This window comes from Gigantopelta aegis, chromosome 4 (genome assembly GCF_016097555.1).
Source record: "Gigantopelta aegis isolate Gae_Host chromosome 4, Gae_host_genome, whole genome shotgun sequence".
NCBI classification, from domain to species: Eukaryota; Metazoa; Mollusca; class Gastropoda; order Neomphalida; family Peltospiridae; genus Gigantopelta; species Gigantopelta aegis.
In genome coordinates this window covers 79,151,918-79,171,810 of record NC_054702.1, presented here as the reverse complement: position 1 = coordinate 79,171,810, position 19,893 = coordinate 79,151,918, and the positions used below count along the sequence as shown (strand labels likewise).

Here is a 19,893-nt window from a genome sequence, read left to right as displayed (position 1 = left end):
GTGAAGGACCACATAGATAATTAGAGAAGAAACCCACTGCTGTGCCTGTTTTCAGTTAGCAGTAAGGGATCTTTTAAATGCATCATCCCACAGACAGGATAATACATACCAGAGCCTTTGTTAAACCAGTTGTAGAGCACTGGCTGGTACCAAAAATATCCTATTTGGCCCACCAATGGGGATCGACCACACATCAGGTGAGCACTTTACTACTTGGCAACATCCCACCCATTTTGATTCTGAATTAAAGGCAGTAGTTAGATGTGAATCCAGTATCTTAAACTACTGGACAACATCCCACCCATTTTGATTCTGAATTAAAGACAATAGTTAGGTGTGAATCCAGTACCTAAACTACTGGACAATATCCCACCCATTTTGATTCTGAATTAAAGGCAGTAGTTAGGTGTGAATCCAGTACCTAAACTACTGGACAAAATACCATCCATTTTGATTCTGAATTAAAAACAGTAGTTAGGTGTGAATCCAATACCTAAACCATCCCAGTGACTATAAACACTTGGCTATTACCATTACATTTGTGTGACTAATATTTTAAATAGTGACCTGCTGTACCAGTAGGAGTAGCCCATATGATGGCAGCAGGTTTCCTCACTTCCTTTCTTTCAACCAGATGTTGAAATAACCATATTAGTCCAGTCAGAATAAGGTTTGACCTAAAACATATTGTAATAGAAATGATTTTTAGTGGTATGTGCTGTCCTGTCTGTGGGATGTAATAAACTAATAATTACTGTGTCCCCCTTCCTGTGTGATCATTTTTAGAACAGGGACCTAATTCACTAAACTCTTGCAACTCTGCGATCTCACAGTGCAATTCTAAAAGACTTGCAAAGAGGATGCTTTGTTGTCTAGCAGAGCCTAAGAGACCTTTGTCAATTAGGCCCCAGTCTTTTAAGGAGCTAGGTACTGTAAAATCTAAAACATTACAAACTGTACTCCACACTGACCAGTGCCCCACAACTGGCATAATATCAAAAGCCTGTCCTGTCTGTGGAAAATTGCTGACAAAAGATCCCTTGCTACTAATGGGAAACCATGGCAGGTTAGTTAGCATGCACATTACTACTATATTTTCTACTAAAACAACAATAATTACAGACCCTAGTTTCAACATGTGATATTAACCAATAACTTACAAAAATGATTGCCTGAACACTCCATGAAACACAACATCAAAACACAACACCAAAACACAACATATTGCATGCATAGCATGAAAAACGTAAATTGAATGTGCAAATCATGCTGATTAGGGCTATAAAAGATGGTCTCTGAAAAGCCACTTTCATTTATGAAGTAGTCTTTGAGGGAACTTTAAACAAGTGATGGCAAGGTTGACAGCTGAGGAACGTGAACATGCCATGGGCATGCTTCAAGTCAGCATTTCGAGTAGAGTCATCGTACAGCAGTTTGGATACCACCATTCAACAATCACTAGACTCCACAAGAGATACCAGCAGACAGGAACCACCAGGGACCATCCACATCCAGGCCAACGACATGTTACGACACCATGACAAGATCGCCATATTGTTCACCTCCATATGCGTGATCGAACACTGCCAGCTGCCAGGACTGCACCACCTGATCAAGATCAATGAGGGGTTGTGAGCGCAAACACTGTGCATCACCGTCTTCACTCTGCTTGGCTGCATGCTCAATGACCATATGTTGGACCTATCCTGACAGACTGACATCGAAATGAGCGCCAACGTTTGGTAGGATGGTATTGTCATTGGAGATTACAACGTTGGCATGGTGTCTGACGAATCCCATTTCCATTTAAGGAATGCTGAGGTTGCAGGTGTGGCGTAGGCATGGAGAACGTTACCACAATGACTGCTTTGTCCAGACAGATCGATGGGGTGGAGGGAGTGTCATGGTGTGGGGCGGAATCAGCTATCATCACAGAACAGCACTCCATGTTTGCCGTGGTAGAATGAATGCCATTTACTACTGGGATAACGTCTTGCAAAATCACATCATTTCCTTCTTTCATCAGCATCAGGATATGCACACATTTCAACAAGTGTGTGTTACAACACAGTATCTAGTGAACAATAACGTACCTTTGCTTGAATGGCCAGCACTGTCCCCTGATTTATCACCAATAGAGAATCTTTGGGATTACCTTGGTCAACGCATCTCACGTCGTCCACAAATGAATAACCTTAGAGAACTGGAAAATGCACTACAGCAGGAGTGGAATACTATCCCCAAAAACACTATTCACAGACATATCGGGTCGATGAGAAGATGTTGCGTGGCTTGTGTTGCTGCAGATGGTGGTTAACACGCTATTGACTTTTCATTGTGACCCCACGTGTCTCATACGTAGATGATTTAAAACTAATCAATGATTGTGCATCCTTTTTTGTTTGTTGTCATTATCAATCATCCATCTATTGCTGTTCACAACAAAAACATTTATTGCTCAGGTATTCTTTTCGAAATCCAAACATTTCTTGGTGGTGCGTTTTCAATGCTGTTCAGTATATTAGTGTCCTATATATGGCCTGGCTAAATTTGCTAAAATATGCTTACTAACATTTCCTGATTTACAGTAACTGTTGACCAGTGTTGCTTAGGGATGACTGGTGTTACAGCAAGTTCTAATTGCTATTTTTCAAACAGTGTCACAATGAATGAATTTGGATATTCCCCAGAGAAAATCATAAAACACACAATACCCTTCTAATTGGATCAGAGACTTTGAGACCTATATGTTGACTTGGCTAAATGCATATCACTTATTATTCTTGTGTAATTTCCACCAAGCTGGTGTGTTTGAGATTTGCACAGGGGACACTTTAATGTATTCCAAATACAACAAAAAGGGCATAAAGTTCAATGTATTCTAATAATGATTATAGCTACATGAAGCAAGAATACGGGTAAAATTACCTGCTGAATATGTAAATATTACATTTAGAGTGAAACACATTAAAGCATCATCACAACCACATTTTGCAGAATAAATATAGATAAAGAGAAGAATTATTTGCTTTGAATATTATCCAGGAAAATGTTGCATTGCAATTAGGATATAAAGGAAGCTTACGGTTGTAGTTAGAAAGAAGGAAATGGTTTATTTAATGACACACTCAACACATTTTATTTACGGTTATATGGCATCGGACATATGATTAATTAAGGACCACACAGATATTGAAAGAGGAAACCCGCCACTTCACAGGCTACTCTTTTCGATTAACAGCAAGGGATCTCTTATATGCATCATCCCACAGACAGGATAACTCATACCATGGCCTTTGATATACTAGTCGTGGTGCACTGGCTGAAGCGAGAAATAGCTCTATAGGCCCACGGATGGGGATTGATCCCAAACCGACCGCGCATCATGCGAATGCTTTACCACTGGGCAATGTCCCACCCCACGGTTGTAGTTAGATACAGATCTGTACATCAGATTGATCATTAACTGCATTCATACAATGCAATATAGGATCAGAGAAAATAAATCAGTATTGTCTAGTAGGTAGTACTAGACCAAATAACTTCCGGCTATGTCAAAGTTCGAGGTGCACCGAACTTTTGATAGAGAAGTGAACACCACAAGTCCTGTGATTGGTTATAAATGTGAGTGTGTTGGTTGTAAAAAATAAGTTTTATCTGGGTTAAAAAAAAATGCAATTTTATTTCATCTAGTACCAATGTGTCAAGTAGCCTTGTGCTTGAAACATGTATGGGGTACCTGTAAAAAAAAGTACTTGAATTTTGTGCGGAACTAGGGTAGTCATAGACGCTACCCGTTATCTCAGAAACGAGTAGCTTGACCCCCATTATTTTCTGATTCACTTTAAGTGTGAGGGGTGGTAGTATTTATATCCGTGGCATTTATGTCGGTTGATACGTTGCAGGTAGGAGTTTTAGCCACATATGTTACTATTGTCGTCTATGGGATTTGATTTGGTAGTATACACCCTATAGCACATATTCAGTGCATAATAAAAAATATTATGATTTTGTCATTTTATTTAATTAAACTATACTGGTTGATTAATTAGCCATCACTCGACCATGCAAGTTCACAATGACCTTGACCTTGACAATAATCTCTGTACATGGCTCTGAATGGAGTTTGAATCAAAGTTAGCACTGAAGAAAAGTTGGTTTTGGCCTATAATTCATACTGTAAAGATTTCAATAATTTCTTTTTACATGGTATTTGACTTGCCATATACAACTGCTCTTAAATATGGTATTATATATAGGCAACCTGAACTAAGATTTTAATAGCAATTTATTTTTATATTAAAAATAGCATGTACCAATGGTGGGTTAATGTCTTTAGTTTCCATTAACATTGTTAATTTTTTATGTATGAAATTCTGAAAACTCAAATTTGTAAAGAACTTGATTTTTATTGTCATTTTGACATATTTATAGGATGCTAAGTTATATTTTAGACAAAATAGTAGTTTTATGAAAAAATTTACGTAAATTTGAAGAAAAACTTTACCAAAAACACAATTAAATTTGTTGTCACTATTGTGCCTTCTATTCTTATTTGTACATAACAATAAGGTTCTTAAAAACATATACTTAGATCTCCAGATCATTTTTTTCTTCTTAATAATCACTTAGTTAGCTCTCATGAAAAGCATTTTGAGTTTATACTAGATTCAGAACCAATTTTTTCAGATTTGATTATCTGCCTTGGATTAAGTTGATAATTTATTTTATTGTTAAAGCTGTATTACCTAATGTTACTACCTAAATAAAATGCTGGATTACAGATTGTAGGAAGACATCTAATATACATATTGTATTCATCCGGATTAGAAAATAATGCAAGAAAATAGATGTTCGGGTAATTTTGTCATTTAAAAATAGGTTTTTTCAGTAATTAATCAAAAATAAATGTGTGAAAGCTGCATGATAATTCCAGATATCACAACTATTAAAACCTCCAACTACAGTAGGCTATAAATAAAATATAGTCAGGAATATTGGTGGCTGCCAATGGTTTTCATGGTTCATTATGAAAATCAGCATGGCTGATGGATTTGAAATTCCCACACCTGGTAACTTGAAGACACCCACACCCAGCATACAGGATTTCCTCCCAACACTAATGTTCAGGACATTAAGTCATTACTTCATACAGGTACAGTCATGTTTGTGTTTCCTTCCTCAGACAGTGTATTTTTTTAATACTGATATTTCTTTGATGTGCCTGTTAAGGTCTTCATAATCTAGGGGTCAATCATGTGCATGTGTTTTAATGGAATTCTTTAAAGGGGTAGAGGTACTCTGACTATCTTTGTTGTCTCTATATATATACCTGAGTACACACCCAACTGAAAGTAAATATCTTCAGGAGTTTTATTTTAAAATATTTTGTTGTTTAATATGACATATTGCATTTGTACAAAACTATATGCAATATATATGTTTTTTGAGGTGTACATTATATTAGGTTGCACTGTAGAAACAACAGTTTCAGTGAGGTTGTCAGTTTATGTCAGAATACACCAGATCCTGGCTGTCATGAAAGACACATAGCTGGACACTTTTTGAAAAATGTATGTTATCAGTATAGGTAGTACTAGACCAAATAACTTCCGGCTGGGTCAAAGTTCGAGGTGCACCGAACTTTTGATAGAGAAGTGAACACCACAAGTCCTGTGATTGGTTATAAATGTGAGTGTGTTGGTTTTAAAAAATAATAGTTTTATCTGGGTTAAAAAAAAAAGCAATTTTATTTCATCTAGTACCAATGTGTCAAGTAGCCTTGTGCTTGAAACATGTATGGGGTACCTGTAAAAAAAAGTACTCGAATTTTGTGCGGAACTAGGGTAGTCATAGACGCTACCCGTTATCTCAGAAACAAGCAGCTTGACCCCTATTTTTTTCTGATTCACTTTAAGTGTGAGGGGTGGTAGTATTTATATCCGTGGCGTTTATGTCGGTTGATACGTTGCAGGTAGGAGTTTTAGCCACATATGTTACTATTGTCGTCTATGGGATTTGATTTGGTAGTATACACCCAGTACTTAGATGTAGTACATTAAACACATTGTGTGCAGGTGGCCATTAAAGTTAATGTAGTTAAGTACATGTATTGAAATATTCAAAATTTAACCTGTCAGAACAAGTGATCATTAGATCAGTTGAACTCTTTCATTAGACATTTAAAATATGGGCCATGTACAGTTTTACAAAGATTTTAAATAATGCATTTTGAATCAGATTTGCTTGTGTGCAATATATTACATTCTACTGAGAAGACATTGTTTGCTGTTGTGGAAAGAATGGTTGGGGTTTTGGGTCTTTGTTTTAAGGGTGGGTGGGATTTCCAACCATTCACAATATGTGACATGGAAAAACATTGCCTAATGGAAAACAATAAACGACAAGATATACAAAATAATGACATGAATATAAGGAAACTAAAAATGCTATCTTCGAATTAATAAGCCATCAAATATTTAAATTGGAGTTTGTGTGCACCAAAATGAATGATATTTTAATTGCTGTAATAAATCTTAACTGCACTGCATGTATACAAATGAATTATCGAACATTATATCTGTCTTCTATTCTCTTCTATGAACTGCAGATAGATGTAGAGACTGCATGGCACCCCAGGTTTAAAAACAAATGTCTGTTGAGTGATCCAGCACGTGCTCAAATAAGGAACCGGACAAAAGAAACCGGTTCCGAGTACACAATTGCAAACACCCGGGGAAGGCCGAACAAAAGAATATCGGCCGCCCCCACCCCAATAAACCAAAATACTCGCTGCTGGAATGTACTTGGTGTCACTGAGGAGCAATTGAAGACCAAAACAACACCTGCGCTTCAACCACCCCGGAACAAACTGCCTTGCCTACCAGTGTCTACACAATTGCACGAGTCTCCTCTGGGCTGTCATGCCACGACCTGAATAGGTCAGGTCCTTCTGAGGACCCCATGAACAGCCTAGGGAGACAACCAGCATCATGAAGGTCTATAAATAACGAGCTACTCTCGAACCACTAACGAGTTACACTCGAATTCCAAAACTATACTAGCTCAAATTTTTACCTTTCGACCGACCGTTCAAAATTGCGCCAAATTACTCAACAAAACTGCGCACCTTTTCTCTTTGGCACATCGCTCCAAAAATTCCATAGCACCCAAAACCCATCCGCCTGCTACCGATTCAATCGGACTGCTGGTGCTTCCTTGCACCTGCCAGTGCAGACGGTCCCTTCTCCTTCCCCCCCCCCCCACCTTTCCTGTCTTGGACAGAGAGGCCGGCCAAGGCCGGCACCTGTGCCCACGACAGGCGTGCGCTACAACAGCTTGCTCTGAACGTGCACGTAAAACCCTTTGACCTTGACCTTGAGTGATCTGGAATTTTAACAAATTAGATGTAAACTAAGGTCAGTTTATTGTGACTGCTTTGATTTTTTAAATAATCCAAAAAAACACACACAAAAACTGCCATTATTATGCAACAATTTATTGATTGGTCAAATTACAATATCAGATGAACAGAAAGGAAAATGGCCTGGAAACTTGCCACATTGCCATTCATAAATGTAAATCTGTATATTTGTCAGATTATAAGAGACACTCGTATTTCACGAGACAGAAAGTGATTTTTCTTGTAGCCTGTGTGATTATACTTAATCATATCACTTATATTCAGATAACAGTATACTACAGAGACCATTCTCCAACTAATCAGATACCATTGAACAGGTTGCACAGCATTATATTTTACTACTTTATTAGGTCACCTGACACGAAGGCTCAATTTAGTGACCTATTGCGAACAGTTGTCCATTGTGCATAAACTTTTCATATTTTCAATTTCTTTCTCAAAACTACTTGATCCATTCCAACCCCATTTTGTGGGAAGTTGTGAATTTGATCATTCTAACCCGCTACCCCTCGGGGGGCCCAAGTGGTGAGGTCCAGAAGAGAAAACTTGACCAACTTAAATATCTTGTCTACTTCCAGAAATGCTATAACTGAATATAGTGTTCATATATGTAAAAGTAAAAGATGTTTTATCAAATTTGTTAATGTAATTAATGTTGTTTGTTCCCAGGGACAGGGTGAAACTATAGTTACATAATGAAATGCATTTAAACTGTTATTTCTTAGACTTCTTCAAAACTACTTGACCAGTTCTAACCAAATTTTGTTTCCAAGATTGCTTTTGCACACATAGACACAAATTGTGAGGCCCAAAAAGGGAAAATTAAGTTGTTTATAGAAAATATGTTATCAGTGGCCGATTCAGGGGGGGGGTGAATAGGGTGGCTCACCACCACTCCCTTCCTGGGCAATTTTTTTTTTATGTTCATTCAAAACATATACCGTTACTTGAAAGTTTTGTTCAGGAAGGTGCAAATAAAGCCATTCTGTTAGCGAAAATAATATGCATGGCCCTGTTGTCAATCAGGTGAACAATTGAACTGAGTATGGCTATCATCGATAATCATTTTCAATATAATATTTTGTTGTGAATCAGGAAAACGGCAACAAATTTATCAACTTTATGGAATTATTAATTAGGAATTAGATCCTCGGAAATCAGTGAAATAAGGCTCTAAAATATCCAGAATGCCAAAACTTCAGGGGGCTTTGTTCCAGGAACCTTCACCATGGCTCAGCCCCCGCCGGTTTACTCCATCCCAATCCAGCCACCCCCTCTTATTATTTTCTAGATCCGCCACTGGTTATAGTGCATTATTAGTTTATATAGTTATATTTTTTGCAAGGGGTAAATTAAGCCAATTTAAAAACAACAACAAAAAACAACAACAATTGTCTTCTAGAAATGCTTTGACCAAATTATCTATTTATATGTCAAAGTCAGTAAATGGTCGATCAAAGTTGTAAATTTGATTAATGTTAGGTTCCTGGTTTGTGAGGGGTGAATTTTAGTATACTAGAATTCTATAGAGAAATTGTACTAATTAAACTGTAATTCTTTCACAACTACTAGTCTAAGACCATTTCCTACTAAATTTGGTGAGATATTTCCTTGACCCATGCGGTGAGAAATAAAATGATTGAATTTGATCATTCTGACCCCTCAGGAAAATGGGTGTTGTGCACTCCCATGAGTCTGGTTAGTGGGGTCAACAAATTACTCATGTGACCGTTTAGGCCCAGGGTCTATTGTATTATAAGACATGTCTCTCGTACGTAACTGAATTCAGCTATTCGGTAGTTGTTTTCAATTTAACACGGTTAACTGGCTGAATTCCGGAATGTTTATTTTTATGTGTTAAAAACAAGCCATTAAAGCATTGAAAAGGAAATGTCATACATTTAAAACCAATTTGTTAACGGTAGCAAACACAAAAAGTTATCTGTTTTTCTTGTTTAAAGATTAGACTGTTTTGCATTTAAATTTTGTTTTTCTTGTCTTTTCTGTGCATGTCATTTATCAGGGATTATTTATATTCTTATTATTGTATACTGGGAGTGGTTTCAATTACTACAGGATTTGTAGCCTGCTGACCAACCCCACCTCATCAATTACAGATAATGCCATGACCTGTTTTCTAGCAGCATTAAATTATTACAAATGTGTGTGAGAAATAATGTCAAGTAACCAATTTTTTTCACTGATGGATCTTTCACTTAAGGGTTAAAACCATGAAACTGAGGTCTTCATTACAAAATGGGTACTGTTAAGTTCAACCAAACAGATAAAAGAGAAGTCTACAGATGGAAAGAAAATGTAATTGTATTCATTGAATTTTATTGTAATAGTAAAGACTTTTTAGACTTATGAGCTTACAGACTCCCATCTTTCTTTCACTATTTATATTTAATGCATTTTAAAGGTTTTCATTCATAACAGTGAAAGGGCGATACGGAGCCCAGTGAAAAAGTGCTTGCTTGATGCACGATCGATGTGGAATCGATCCCCATCGGTGGGCCCATCAGGCTAATTTTCTCGTTCCAGCCAGTACACCATGACTGGTATATCAGAGGTCATGGTATGTGCTGTCCTGACTGTGGGATGGTGCATATAAAAGATCCCTTGCTACTAATAAATTTTTTTACCGGGTTTCCTTTCTGAGACTATACTTCAAAATTACAAAAATTTTGACATCCAATTATATGATTAATAAATGAATGTGGTCTAGTCGTGTCGTTAAACAAACAAACTTTTTATAACAGTGATTTTAAAATAGTAAGCTGTGTCATATCTCTCTCACACTTTGTTCTTAATTTACACGACCTACAGGTCTAAAGCATTGAATTAGTCATACAACTAGTTTCTGCCTCGTTCTCTTTCAGACATTTTTTAATACCACAACCAAAGTTCTAAATGCTACAGCAAGACTTGATGAATTTGCACGGTCGTTTATTCTTGATCTTCCAAGTCAAGTATACAGGTAAGTTCATTCTAATATGACAGCATGGTTCATACAATTTCAAAATTTGCTTGAATTTGTGTAGTTTTAATGAAAAGCCCTTGAATTTGTCAAAACTTATGAAAAGCCCTTGAATTTGTCAAAACCTATGTTCAGTGCTTCAGTTTGAAAAAATCATCTTGAAAAGTGCTTGAATTGTATATTTTCACTGATAAATGTTAAAATTGACCTTTCTCCAGTTTATTTTCTCGTAATTCCAAACTATGTCAGCTGATATTATTGACATCATCATTTTATGACAATATTGAAAATTGTTGGATAATGCTGTTTTGAATACTAACAAAAACATGTGAGACCAAGTATTACCAATTGAATATGGTGAATGTAAAAGCCCTTGAAGACTAATTTTACAGTGAAATGTGCTTAAAAAGTGCCTGTATTTTGCTTTCCTAATTGTGTATGAACCTTGGCCAAACTCATGATATTTCTGTGTTAATATGATTAAGACCGTTGTTGAAGTAAGAGCTATTGCAAAAAATACAACATGTGGGTATGCTATTTAGTCCCCTACCGGTCCAACCAGACTTCGTCTCCGGCCTTCTGAATGTCTGTCTGAATGTCTGTCTGTCTGTCTGTCTGTCTGTCTGTCTGTCTGTCTGTCGTCTGTCCCACATATAGTTTTCCAGAAGGTTTTTTTAGAATGCCTTGAGATATTAAGCTGATATTTTGTGCATTGCTTTATCATGTACTGTTACAGATCAAGTTTGACTTTCATGGCTATTTACCCATAGCTGACAGAGTTATAGCCCTTGAATTTTAGAGATATGAAAAACAAAATCCCTGACTTTTTTCATAAGGCCTTGAAATATTGAGATGAAATGTTGTGTATAGCTTTACAATGTACTGTTACAGATAGAGTTTGACTTTCATGGCAATTTACCTATTTGTGACTGGCAATTTACCTATTAAGTGACAAAGTTATAGTTCTTGAACTTAGGAGATATGAAAATTTGTTTTCTGGACTTTTGTTTTTCAATGTCCAAAGACACTGAGGTGAAATTTTGTATATAGCTTTATCATGTACTGTTACTTATCAATTTTAACTTTCATGGTGATTTACCTAGTTTTCAGAGAGGTGTGGCCCTTGAATTTAGGAGATAAGAAAAATTGTTGCATCCATTAGGGGACATGTATTGCTTTAGCAGTACTCTCAGAATGCTTGTTGTTTCTAATCTTCAATTTCCAACCTTAAAAAGATATTACATATGTTCATTTATTTATTTGCAATGTATTGTCCACCGTGCATGAATTTTAAAAGGATCTACATTTTCACTCGTATAATAAATACATGATTATATACTTTTAGATTGTCACACTTTAAAAAAAAAGTATTCTATCACGTATGTATAAAATTATATTCAGTGTTCTCCAACTTTCTAAAACTAGTTGTTTATAATTATCATACTTGACTGTTTATTTTTAAAGTGTTTTGTTTCATCCAGTGATCCTGTTGAAAAGGTGGAAATTCTTTATGAGGTCACCAATGGCAACACAACAACTGTAGAAACTCTTTTCACACAGAACATAGTGAACCAGAGTGCGGAGGAACCTAGAATAACAACCGCATGGAATGGTCTCAACTCATCAGTCACCAAACAACTCCAGGTGCTTATGTTTTAACTGTAGACATTTCATTTCAACTTATTTCTGTGCTTATATCCAATTAAGGTTCAAACATGCTGTCCTGGACACACACCTCAGCTATCTGGGCTGTCTGTTAGTTGTTAGTTGTTAGTGAGAGATAAGTCGGTTTAGTGGCCTTACACCTACCCACTGAGTCATTAAAAATTGCTGTGGGTGGGAGCTGGTACCAGCCTTATGTCTGATGGCTTAACACCACTGAGTCATTAAAACTTGCTGTGGGTGGGAGCCGGTACCAGCCTTATGTCTGATGGCTTAACACCACTGAGTCATTAAAACTTGCTGTGGGTGGGAGCCGGTACCAGCCTTATGTCTGATGGCGTAACACCACTGAGTCATTAAAACTTGCTGTGGGTGGGAGCCGGTACCAGCCTTATGTCTGATGGCGTAACACCACTGAGTCATTAAAACTTGCTGTGGGTGGGAGCCGGTACCAGCCTTATGTCTGATGGCTTAACACCACTGAGTCATTAAAACTTGCTGTGGGTGGGAGCCGGTACCAGCCTTATGTCTGATGGCTTAACACCACTGAGTCATTAAAACTTGCTGTGGGTGGGAGCCGGTACCAGCCTTATGTCTGATGGCGTAACACCACTGAGTCATTAAAACTTGCTGTGGGTGGGAGCCGGTACCAGCCTTATGTCTGATGGCGTAACACCACTGAGTCATTAAAACTTGCTGTGGGTGGGAGCCGGTACCAGCCTTATGTCTGATGGCTTAACACCACTGAGTCATTAAAACTTGCTGTGGGTGGGAGCCGGTACCAGCCTTATGTCTGATGGCTTAACACCACTGAGTCATTAAAACTTGCTGTGGGTGGGAGCCGGTACCAGCCTTATGTCTGATGGCGTAACACCACTGAGTCATTAAAACTTGCTGTGGGTGGGAGCCGGTACCAGCCGTATGTCTGATGGCGTAACACCACTGAGTCATTAAAACTTGCTGTGGGTGGGAGCCGGTACCAGCCTTATGTCTGATGGCTTAACACCACTGAGTCATTAAAACTTGCTGTGGGTGGGAGCCGGTACCAGCCGTATGTCTGATGGCGTAACACCACTGAGTCATTAAAACTTGCTGTGGGTGGGAGCCGGTACCAGCCTTATGTCTGATGGCGTAACACCACTGAGTCATTAAAACTTGCTGTGGGTGGGAGCCGGTACCAGCCTTATGTCTGATGGCGTAACACCACTGAGTCATTAAAACTTGCTGTGGGTGGGAGCCGGTACCAGCCTTATGTCTGATGGCTTAACACCACTGAGTCATTAAAACTTGCTGTGGGTGGGAGCCGGTACCAGCCGTATGTCTGATGGCGTAACACCACTGAGTCATTAAAACTTGCTGTGGGTGGAAGCCGGTACCAGCCTTATGTCTGATGGCTTAACACCACTGAGGCTGGTAAACTGTAGACAGACCTGAAATAGAAACCAGAACCCACATACTGATCAGTGATATTATATTCTTTTAATGAGTGCATGCATGTTTGTTTTGGACCATGTCACCGGTAATAAAAGAATGATTATGAAAATAAACCCATCCAATATCACCAACCAGCTTATGTCATTGTTAACAACATGTGATGGCTATATAAGCTTCATGAAGAAATATTTTTAAAACCCCAGATGTTTATCTTGTTATCATATTATGACATGGCTGTGTGTGAAAACCGGATTAATAGTTAAGTAAACTACATTGATTGGTGGATTATAGTATTTTTGAGCCAAACCTAATGTAATTGAGAGAAGAAGAAAAATCATTTGTTTATCATTATATTAGTTTCTTTTGTTTTTGTGAGGATAAATGTTTAGATTGAAATAAAAGTATAGATTCCAGATATAAGCTACTGGGTAGTTTATGTATGGATAGACACTGGATTATATTCCACTATAAGGGGTGCAGTTTATTTCCATGGGGATATATTACTTTTGCTTTTGACTCTTTAATATTTGTATTAATTGATACTTTTTAAAAATTAATATTTCAGGATGAAATGCTGATATTGAAGCTGTTTTCATCTAAACAAAGCGTAAATGGCACAATTAACTTTTCTCATGAGGTATTTATTTTTCTGTTGAATGCACATCCATTTCACTATTTTAGTATTGCTGAAATGTAATTATAACAAAATATATTTTTAAACTACCTGTATATATATTCAAGTTTTCTGTAGATCAGCATTTTGTTTTGTTTGTTGTTGTTTGACATTAATCTATTAATCATTTGAAACAAGTTTTTTTGAAACATGTTAGTATATAGTTGACAGTAGGCTATAAAGGAATTAATCCAATAATTAATTTGGTTTTGTGGTTGTTTAAAACATCAATGTAGAATTGGACAAAATGAAGGAATTAATGAATTGCTTTAAAATTATTTTTTTGATTGTTTGAAACTATAGCTCTATTAATCCCCATCCAGTCCAACCAGAGGAGACTAGAGGTTACGTTTCCATCACTTCTGTCCATTGGTCTGTCTGTTCATCTGTCCCACATATAGTTTTTTGGATTTTTTTCAAAATATTGAGCTAAAATGTTGTGTATAGCCTTGTACATTAAGTGACTTTCATGGTGATTTACACATTTTGGACAGACTTATGGTCCTTAATTGAACTTAGTAGATATGAAACTTTGTTGGACCCAATAGGGAACAAGTATTGCTTTAACAGTACTTTCAAAATGCTTTTAAGTATAGTTTTTTGGTTGTTTGAAACCAACCCTATGGAGTTAAGTCATAAGCAATTAATGCATTACTTGATTTAGTTTTCTGATTGTTCAAAACTAGCACTGTGATGTTACAGTAGTAAGTAATTAAAGGCATACTGTCACAGATTTAAGGACCTTATTTCTCTAAAAATGAATAATAAATCAAAATTACATTAATTTTACAGACCAAATCTAGTCATTGCACTACTTTAACTGAACCATGCTGAAGTGAAATCCATGTTAAACCTCTCAGCAATGTTAGTTTTTTAATTATGGACCATTGCCATAATTCAGTTATTTTTTACAAAATACCATTAATAAGTGGAGTATGGTGGTTACATAGATGGTTAAATAAAGTACATTTAGGGACAAATCAAATATATGTATTTTTAAGTAATACTTTGTTAGGTCATGTAACAGGTCAGTGGTCTGTGACAATATGCCTTTAATGCATTACTTAATTTAGTTTGATGGTTGTTCAAAACAGCACTAGGGAGTTAAGTAATTATTAATGCATTACTTAATTTAGTTTGTTGGTTGTTTGAAACAGCACTGTGGAATTAAGCAATTATTAATGCATTACTTAATTTAGTTTGTTGTTTGTTTGAAACAGCACTGTGGAGTTACAGTAATAAGCAATTAATGCAGTACTTAATTTAGTTTGTTGGTTGTTTAAAACAGCACTATGGAGTTAAGTAATTAATGCATTACTTAATTTAGTTTGTTGATTGTTTGAAACAACACTATGGTGTTAGAGTAGTTTGTACTTAATTTAGTTTGTTGGTTGTTTGAAACAGCACTATGGTGTTACAGTAGTAAGTACTTAATTTAGTTTGTTGATTGTTTGAAACAGCACTAAGGTGTTACAGTAATAAGTACTTAATTTAGTTTGTTGGTTGTTTGAAACAACACTATGGTGTTACAGTACTAAGTACTTAATTTAGTTTGTTGGTTGTTTGAAACAACACTATGGTGTTACAGTTGTAAGTACTTAATTTAGTTTGTTGGTTGTTTGAAACAGCACTATGGTGTTACAGTAATAAGTACTTAATTTAGTTTGTTGGTTGTTTGAAACAGCACTATGGGGTAGGTAAGTATGATGGAAGTCATGCAGTCTACAGCCACCAGGGCTGGCTCTCGGGCCCAGAGTTCATAGGAGCACAAGCTATGTACCCAGCGGCCGTCAGCCCTTTTGGATCCTGTGTGGAAGTCACCAGCAACTATATTGTGAGTATGTTTCACTACTTTTCTACGATTAACCACATGGAGGTGGGATATTGAGGAATCATAATTATTATGTACACATGGTGGATCTTTTCCTTTGTGTTTGCAATTTTTAAGGGCATATGGTCTCATTTTGGATCTTTCCCTCTGTGTTTGCATTGTTTAAGGGCCATTTTATATAATAATCTCTTTTGGGATCTTTCCTCTGTGTTTAAGGGCTATTTATATTTGGTCTCATTTTGTCCTGTCTGGAAATCACCTTTAAGATCTGAAGATTGAACTAATTTGTAGACACAAAAATCTGTACAGGTACAGCACTGGGCCTTGGAATAAATAATGCACAAGCTTTAATCACTGTTTTTAGTTTTAAAATTAGTTACAATAAAGAGAGTGCTCTGGATGGGACAAAAAGAGACTGTTATATGAAATGGCCCTTAAAGAAAAAAATTGTTTTGCTTTTGGTGAATATATTTTAAAAAATTGCCTTCTCCCCCTACCCACTCCCCCTAACCATCATGCAGTCAATTCTGGGATAAGTTGTTATTTTTAAAAACACATTTATTTAATTTCTCAATTGTTAACTCAAACATAACCTTAAGCGTACAGATTTTCTTTACTGTGACAGTTTTTATTAATAAACTTTTAGTGTGTGGAATCTTTCAGCATACTATTGATTTAGTATTTGATAACTGACCACATCTGTTGGTAATGCTGTAGCCATGATCTTTCAGTGTCTTGCGCACTTTCAAAATCTGTAGCAGTTCGACATTTCTTTAGAACCGACCACCACCAATCCAAGATATTTTCTGCTGTGGCCATCACTATCATTGTGATAGATGAAGCCAAACTGTCAGTATGACGGGGACTGTATTCCGCTTGTCACGATCCACTGCCAAATGTCTTTGAGCTTTTCTTTATTGATGGCTTGTCATTTGGAATATTTTTTATTGAAGCAGTGAAGTATTGGTTCCATAAGATTAGTGTTATGTTGCAGATCCATTTAATGTGTTTTAAACAGTTTGTCGCTGAACAGTATGTGGGTTTCTTTTTAAGGCTGTTGGCTGACATTGTCTGTTGGATTGGTGGCACCAAATTAAGTGTCTAAATTCAAGTGAATTGTCAGTTTCTCGAAAGGAGGTGTTATTTCTTATTCAGAATTCAGAATAATAAGTGATCGAAAGTTTACTCTAGACTATGGTGTGATGGAATCATTGGTTTCAGAAGGTGTGACAAAATTTGGAATTGCATGACCTAGACAAAATGTTTGACCTTCTGTAACATAACTCACAGTTAATGTGATATGTCAGTAATCAGTTTGAATATTGTTATTTAAAGATGTTACACTTTATGATATTGAGTTACTCATGTTGTGGGATTTCTAATTTTGTAAATGTAGGTGTGACATATTTACAAATTAAATGATCTGAGGAAGTCTTGGGAGTATTTGGTTTCCTGTATGTAAAATAACTTTCGATCAAAGGGTTTATTATTTGCAGAATTTACATAATATTAGAAGATGTTAAGATTCATTGTCAACATAGCAAACAAAGAGATACATGTTATAAAATCAGTTGGGAAAAAAGAAAGAAATGTTTTATTTAACGACGCACTCAACACATTGTATTTACGGTTATATGGTGTCAAACATATGGTTAAGGACCACACAGATATTGAGAGAGGAAACCTGCTGTCGCCACTTTTCTATTTTTTCTTAGCAGCAAGGGGTCTTTTATATGCACCATCCCACAGACAGGGTAGTACATACCACAGCCTTTGATATACCAGTCGTAGTGCACTGGCTGGAATGAGAAATAGCCCAATTTATTCTATTTTTGAAGACTGGGTAATTGTTTTTTTACCATTTAATTTTATAAATATTTATAAATAGATATTTGTATTGTACTTTTCCTCAGCTCTTTACACTGTGGTTTTACATAATTGTATAAATAATATTTCTATATTTTATGACACCCAATAACCAATGTGTATTTTTGTGCTGGGGTGTCGCTAAACATTCATTCATTCATTCACTTACCAAAGAGTGACTATATATTTGTCAGCTAATTACCAGGTAGTATATTAAATACAATCACCTTTCAGCATTATATATATATTATAAATATATATAATATTATATTTTTAGGCATTCTTGCACTCTGACATCAAGCTAAGTAATGTGCATGGTGTCCTAGGAATGTCATTTCTGGATGAGAGGGTTCACGTCACTTTGGCCATTACTGGTCTGATGAACAACATCACATCTGTCTTCCTCACAGGGCCAGCCTTGGCAGGTCAGTCCCACACTGCAGTCATGTGCTCTTTAGACTGTCACATAGTAAACAGGTTGTCATAGATAAATAGATCAGACAAGATCATTATCAAATTGTGGCTTCTCAGTGGATTTATAGTATATACTCAGTAATTATATGTTAATCCTGATTTTGAAACAAGGATGTACCAAGCATTGTTATCAATGGACTTGTATTGCTTGTATATATACTAAGTGATATAAAAACTAAAATTCAAATTCTGAAACATGGATGTATACACACAAACACACACACACACACACACACACACACACACACACACAGACACACACACACACAGACACACACACAGACACACACACACAGACACACACACAGACACACACACACAAACACACACACACACACAGACAGACACACACAGACACACACACACACACACACACGGACAGACAGACAGACAGACAGACGGAGATATAGTTTGAAACAATTCATAGAGTATTGCACTTTCATTTAGGTTGTTGTATTTTGTAAAAAAAAAACCCATAAAAAACATAAATATATATTGCATGATATTACATATTAATTAATTATTAAGTTCACTATCTGAATTACATGTTTGTAATTTAATCACACGATTTATGATGATCTCTGATAAAACCCAAGATAAATAAATTTTTATCATTTCAGAGATCTAAGCATGTTTTAAAATAGCAGAAAATGTGATATAAAAATCATGTAGTATGTAGGTTGAAATATTTTTGAATTATTGACATCTGAAGATGATAGGAGCTGCTACCATTTTGAAGATCTACTTTGATTTGATAAAAAAAAAAATCTGTGAATTATTGGCATTTCAATTAATAGGTGCAGCCCTTATTTTAATAAAAAGTTTAGAAATTGGCAGTAATGTAAATCCTATACGAGAATTAAGCATTTACTACCTTTAAAGTTACATTTGTGAATGGAATATGATGTATATTTTGTAATCACATACTCACTAGAAGTGTGGTTGGCTTTGTGTACATGACAGGGTCTCCAACCATGATGATCCCGGTAACCACCAACACCGGACCAATACATCTGACACTGAATGCTTCTGTACAGATACAAGACATTGACTCGTGTAAGTATGCCAACAACTCTAGCCATTGCACAAGCATTTGCACAGCTGGCTTGCACCCAGGGGTTTCAAATAAAAGAGAGGTGTTTTTGTCAGAAACATCTGACCTTAAGTGAAAAAATAATATTTATTTTAAGTGAACTTCATAATGATTTTTTTTATTCCTCTGAGGATGTATCACCACAACTGTATCATTCCTCTCCTGACTATTGATTAAGTTTAAAACTGGAAACAAACCATGTTTATTGTAAAGTTTTTAATGAATGTGTTGTGAAAACAAATTTAAAAACAATTCACACTAATGTCAACACGCAAATAGTCAGCAATGCTTGATGGGGTTGTTGACATCCAGTAGTCGATGATTAATCAATCAATGTGCTCAAGTAGTGTCATTAAACAAAACAAACTTCTTTTATTTTTCAATGGGGTTGTGGCTGGGATGTAAAAAAAATAGTGAAAATGGTCACATATTGGTTGCTACGTTGCAGTACTAGTGA

At 36.2% G+C, this 19,893-nt stretch overlaps 1 protein-coding gene across 1 annotated transcript in view; it reads left to right on the top strand.

Annotated features, from left to right (window-relative positions):
• LOC121371163 overlaps window positions 1–19,893 on the top strand; it is a 121,490-nt gene that overhangs the window by 88,145 nt on the left and 13,452 nt on the right. The window contains exons 7-12 of the mRNA XM_041496844.1: window positions 10,306–10,403; window positions 11,885–12,047; window positions 14,065–14,136; window positions 15,857–16,006; window positions 18,147–18,294; window positions 19,307–19,399. Coding sequence (XP_041352778.1) covers window positions 10,306–10,403; window positions 11,885–12,047; window positions 14,065–14,136; window positions 15,857–16,006; window positions 18,147–18,294; window positions 19,307–19,399 — 724 coding nt within the window. The remainder of the gene's footprint in view (window positions 1–10,305; window positions 10,404–11,884; window positions 12,048–14,064; window positions 14,137–15,856; window positions 16,007–18,146; window positions 18,295–19,306; window positions 19,400–19,893) is intronic.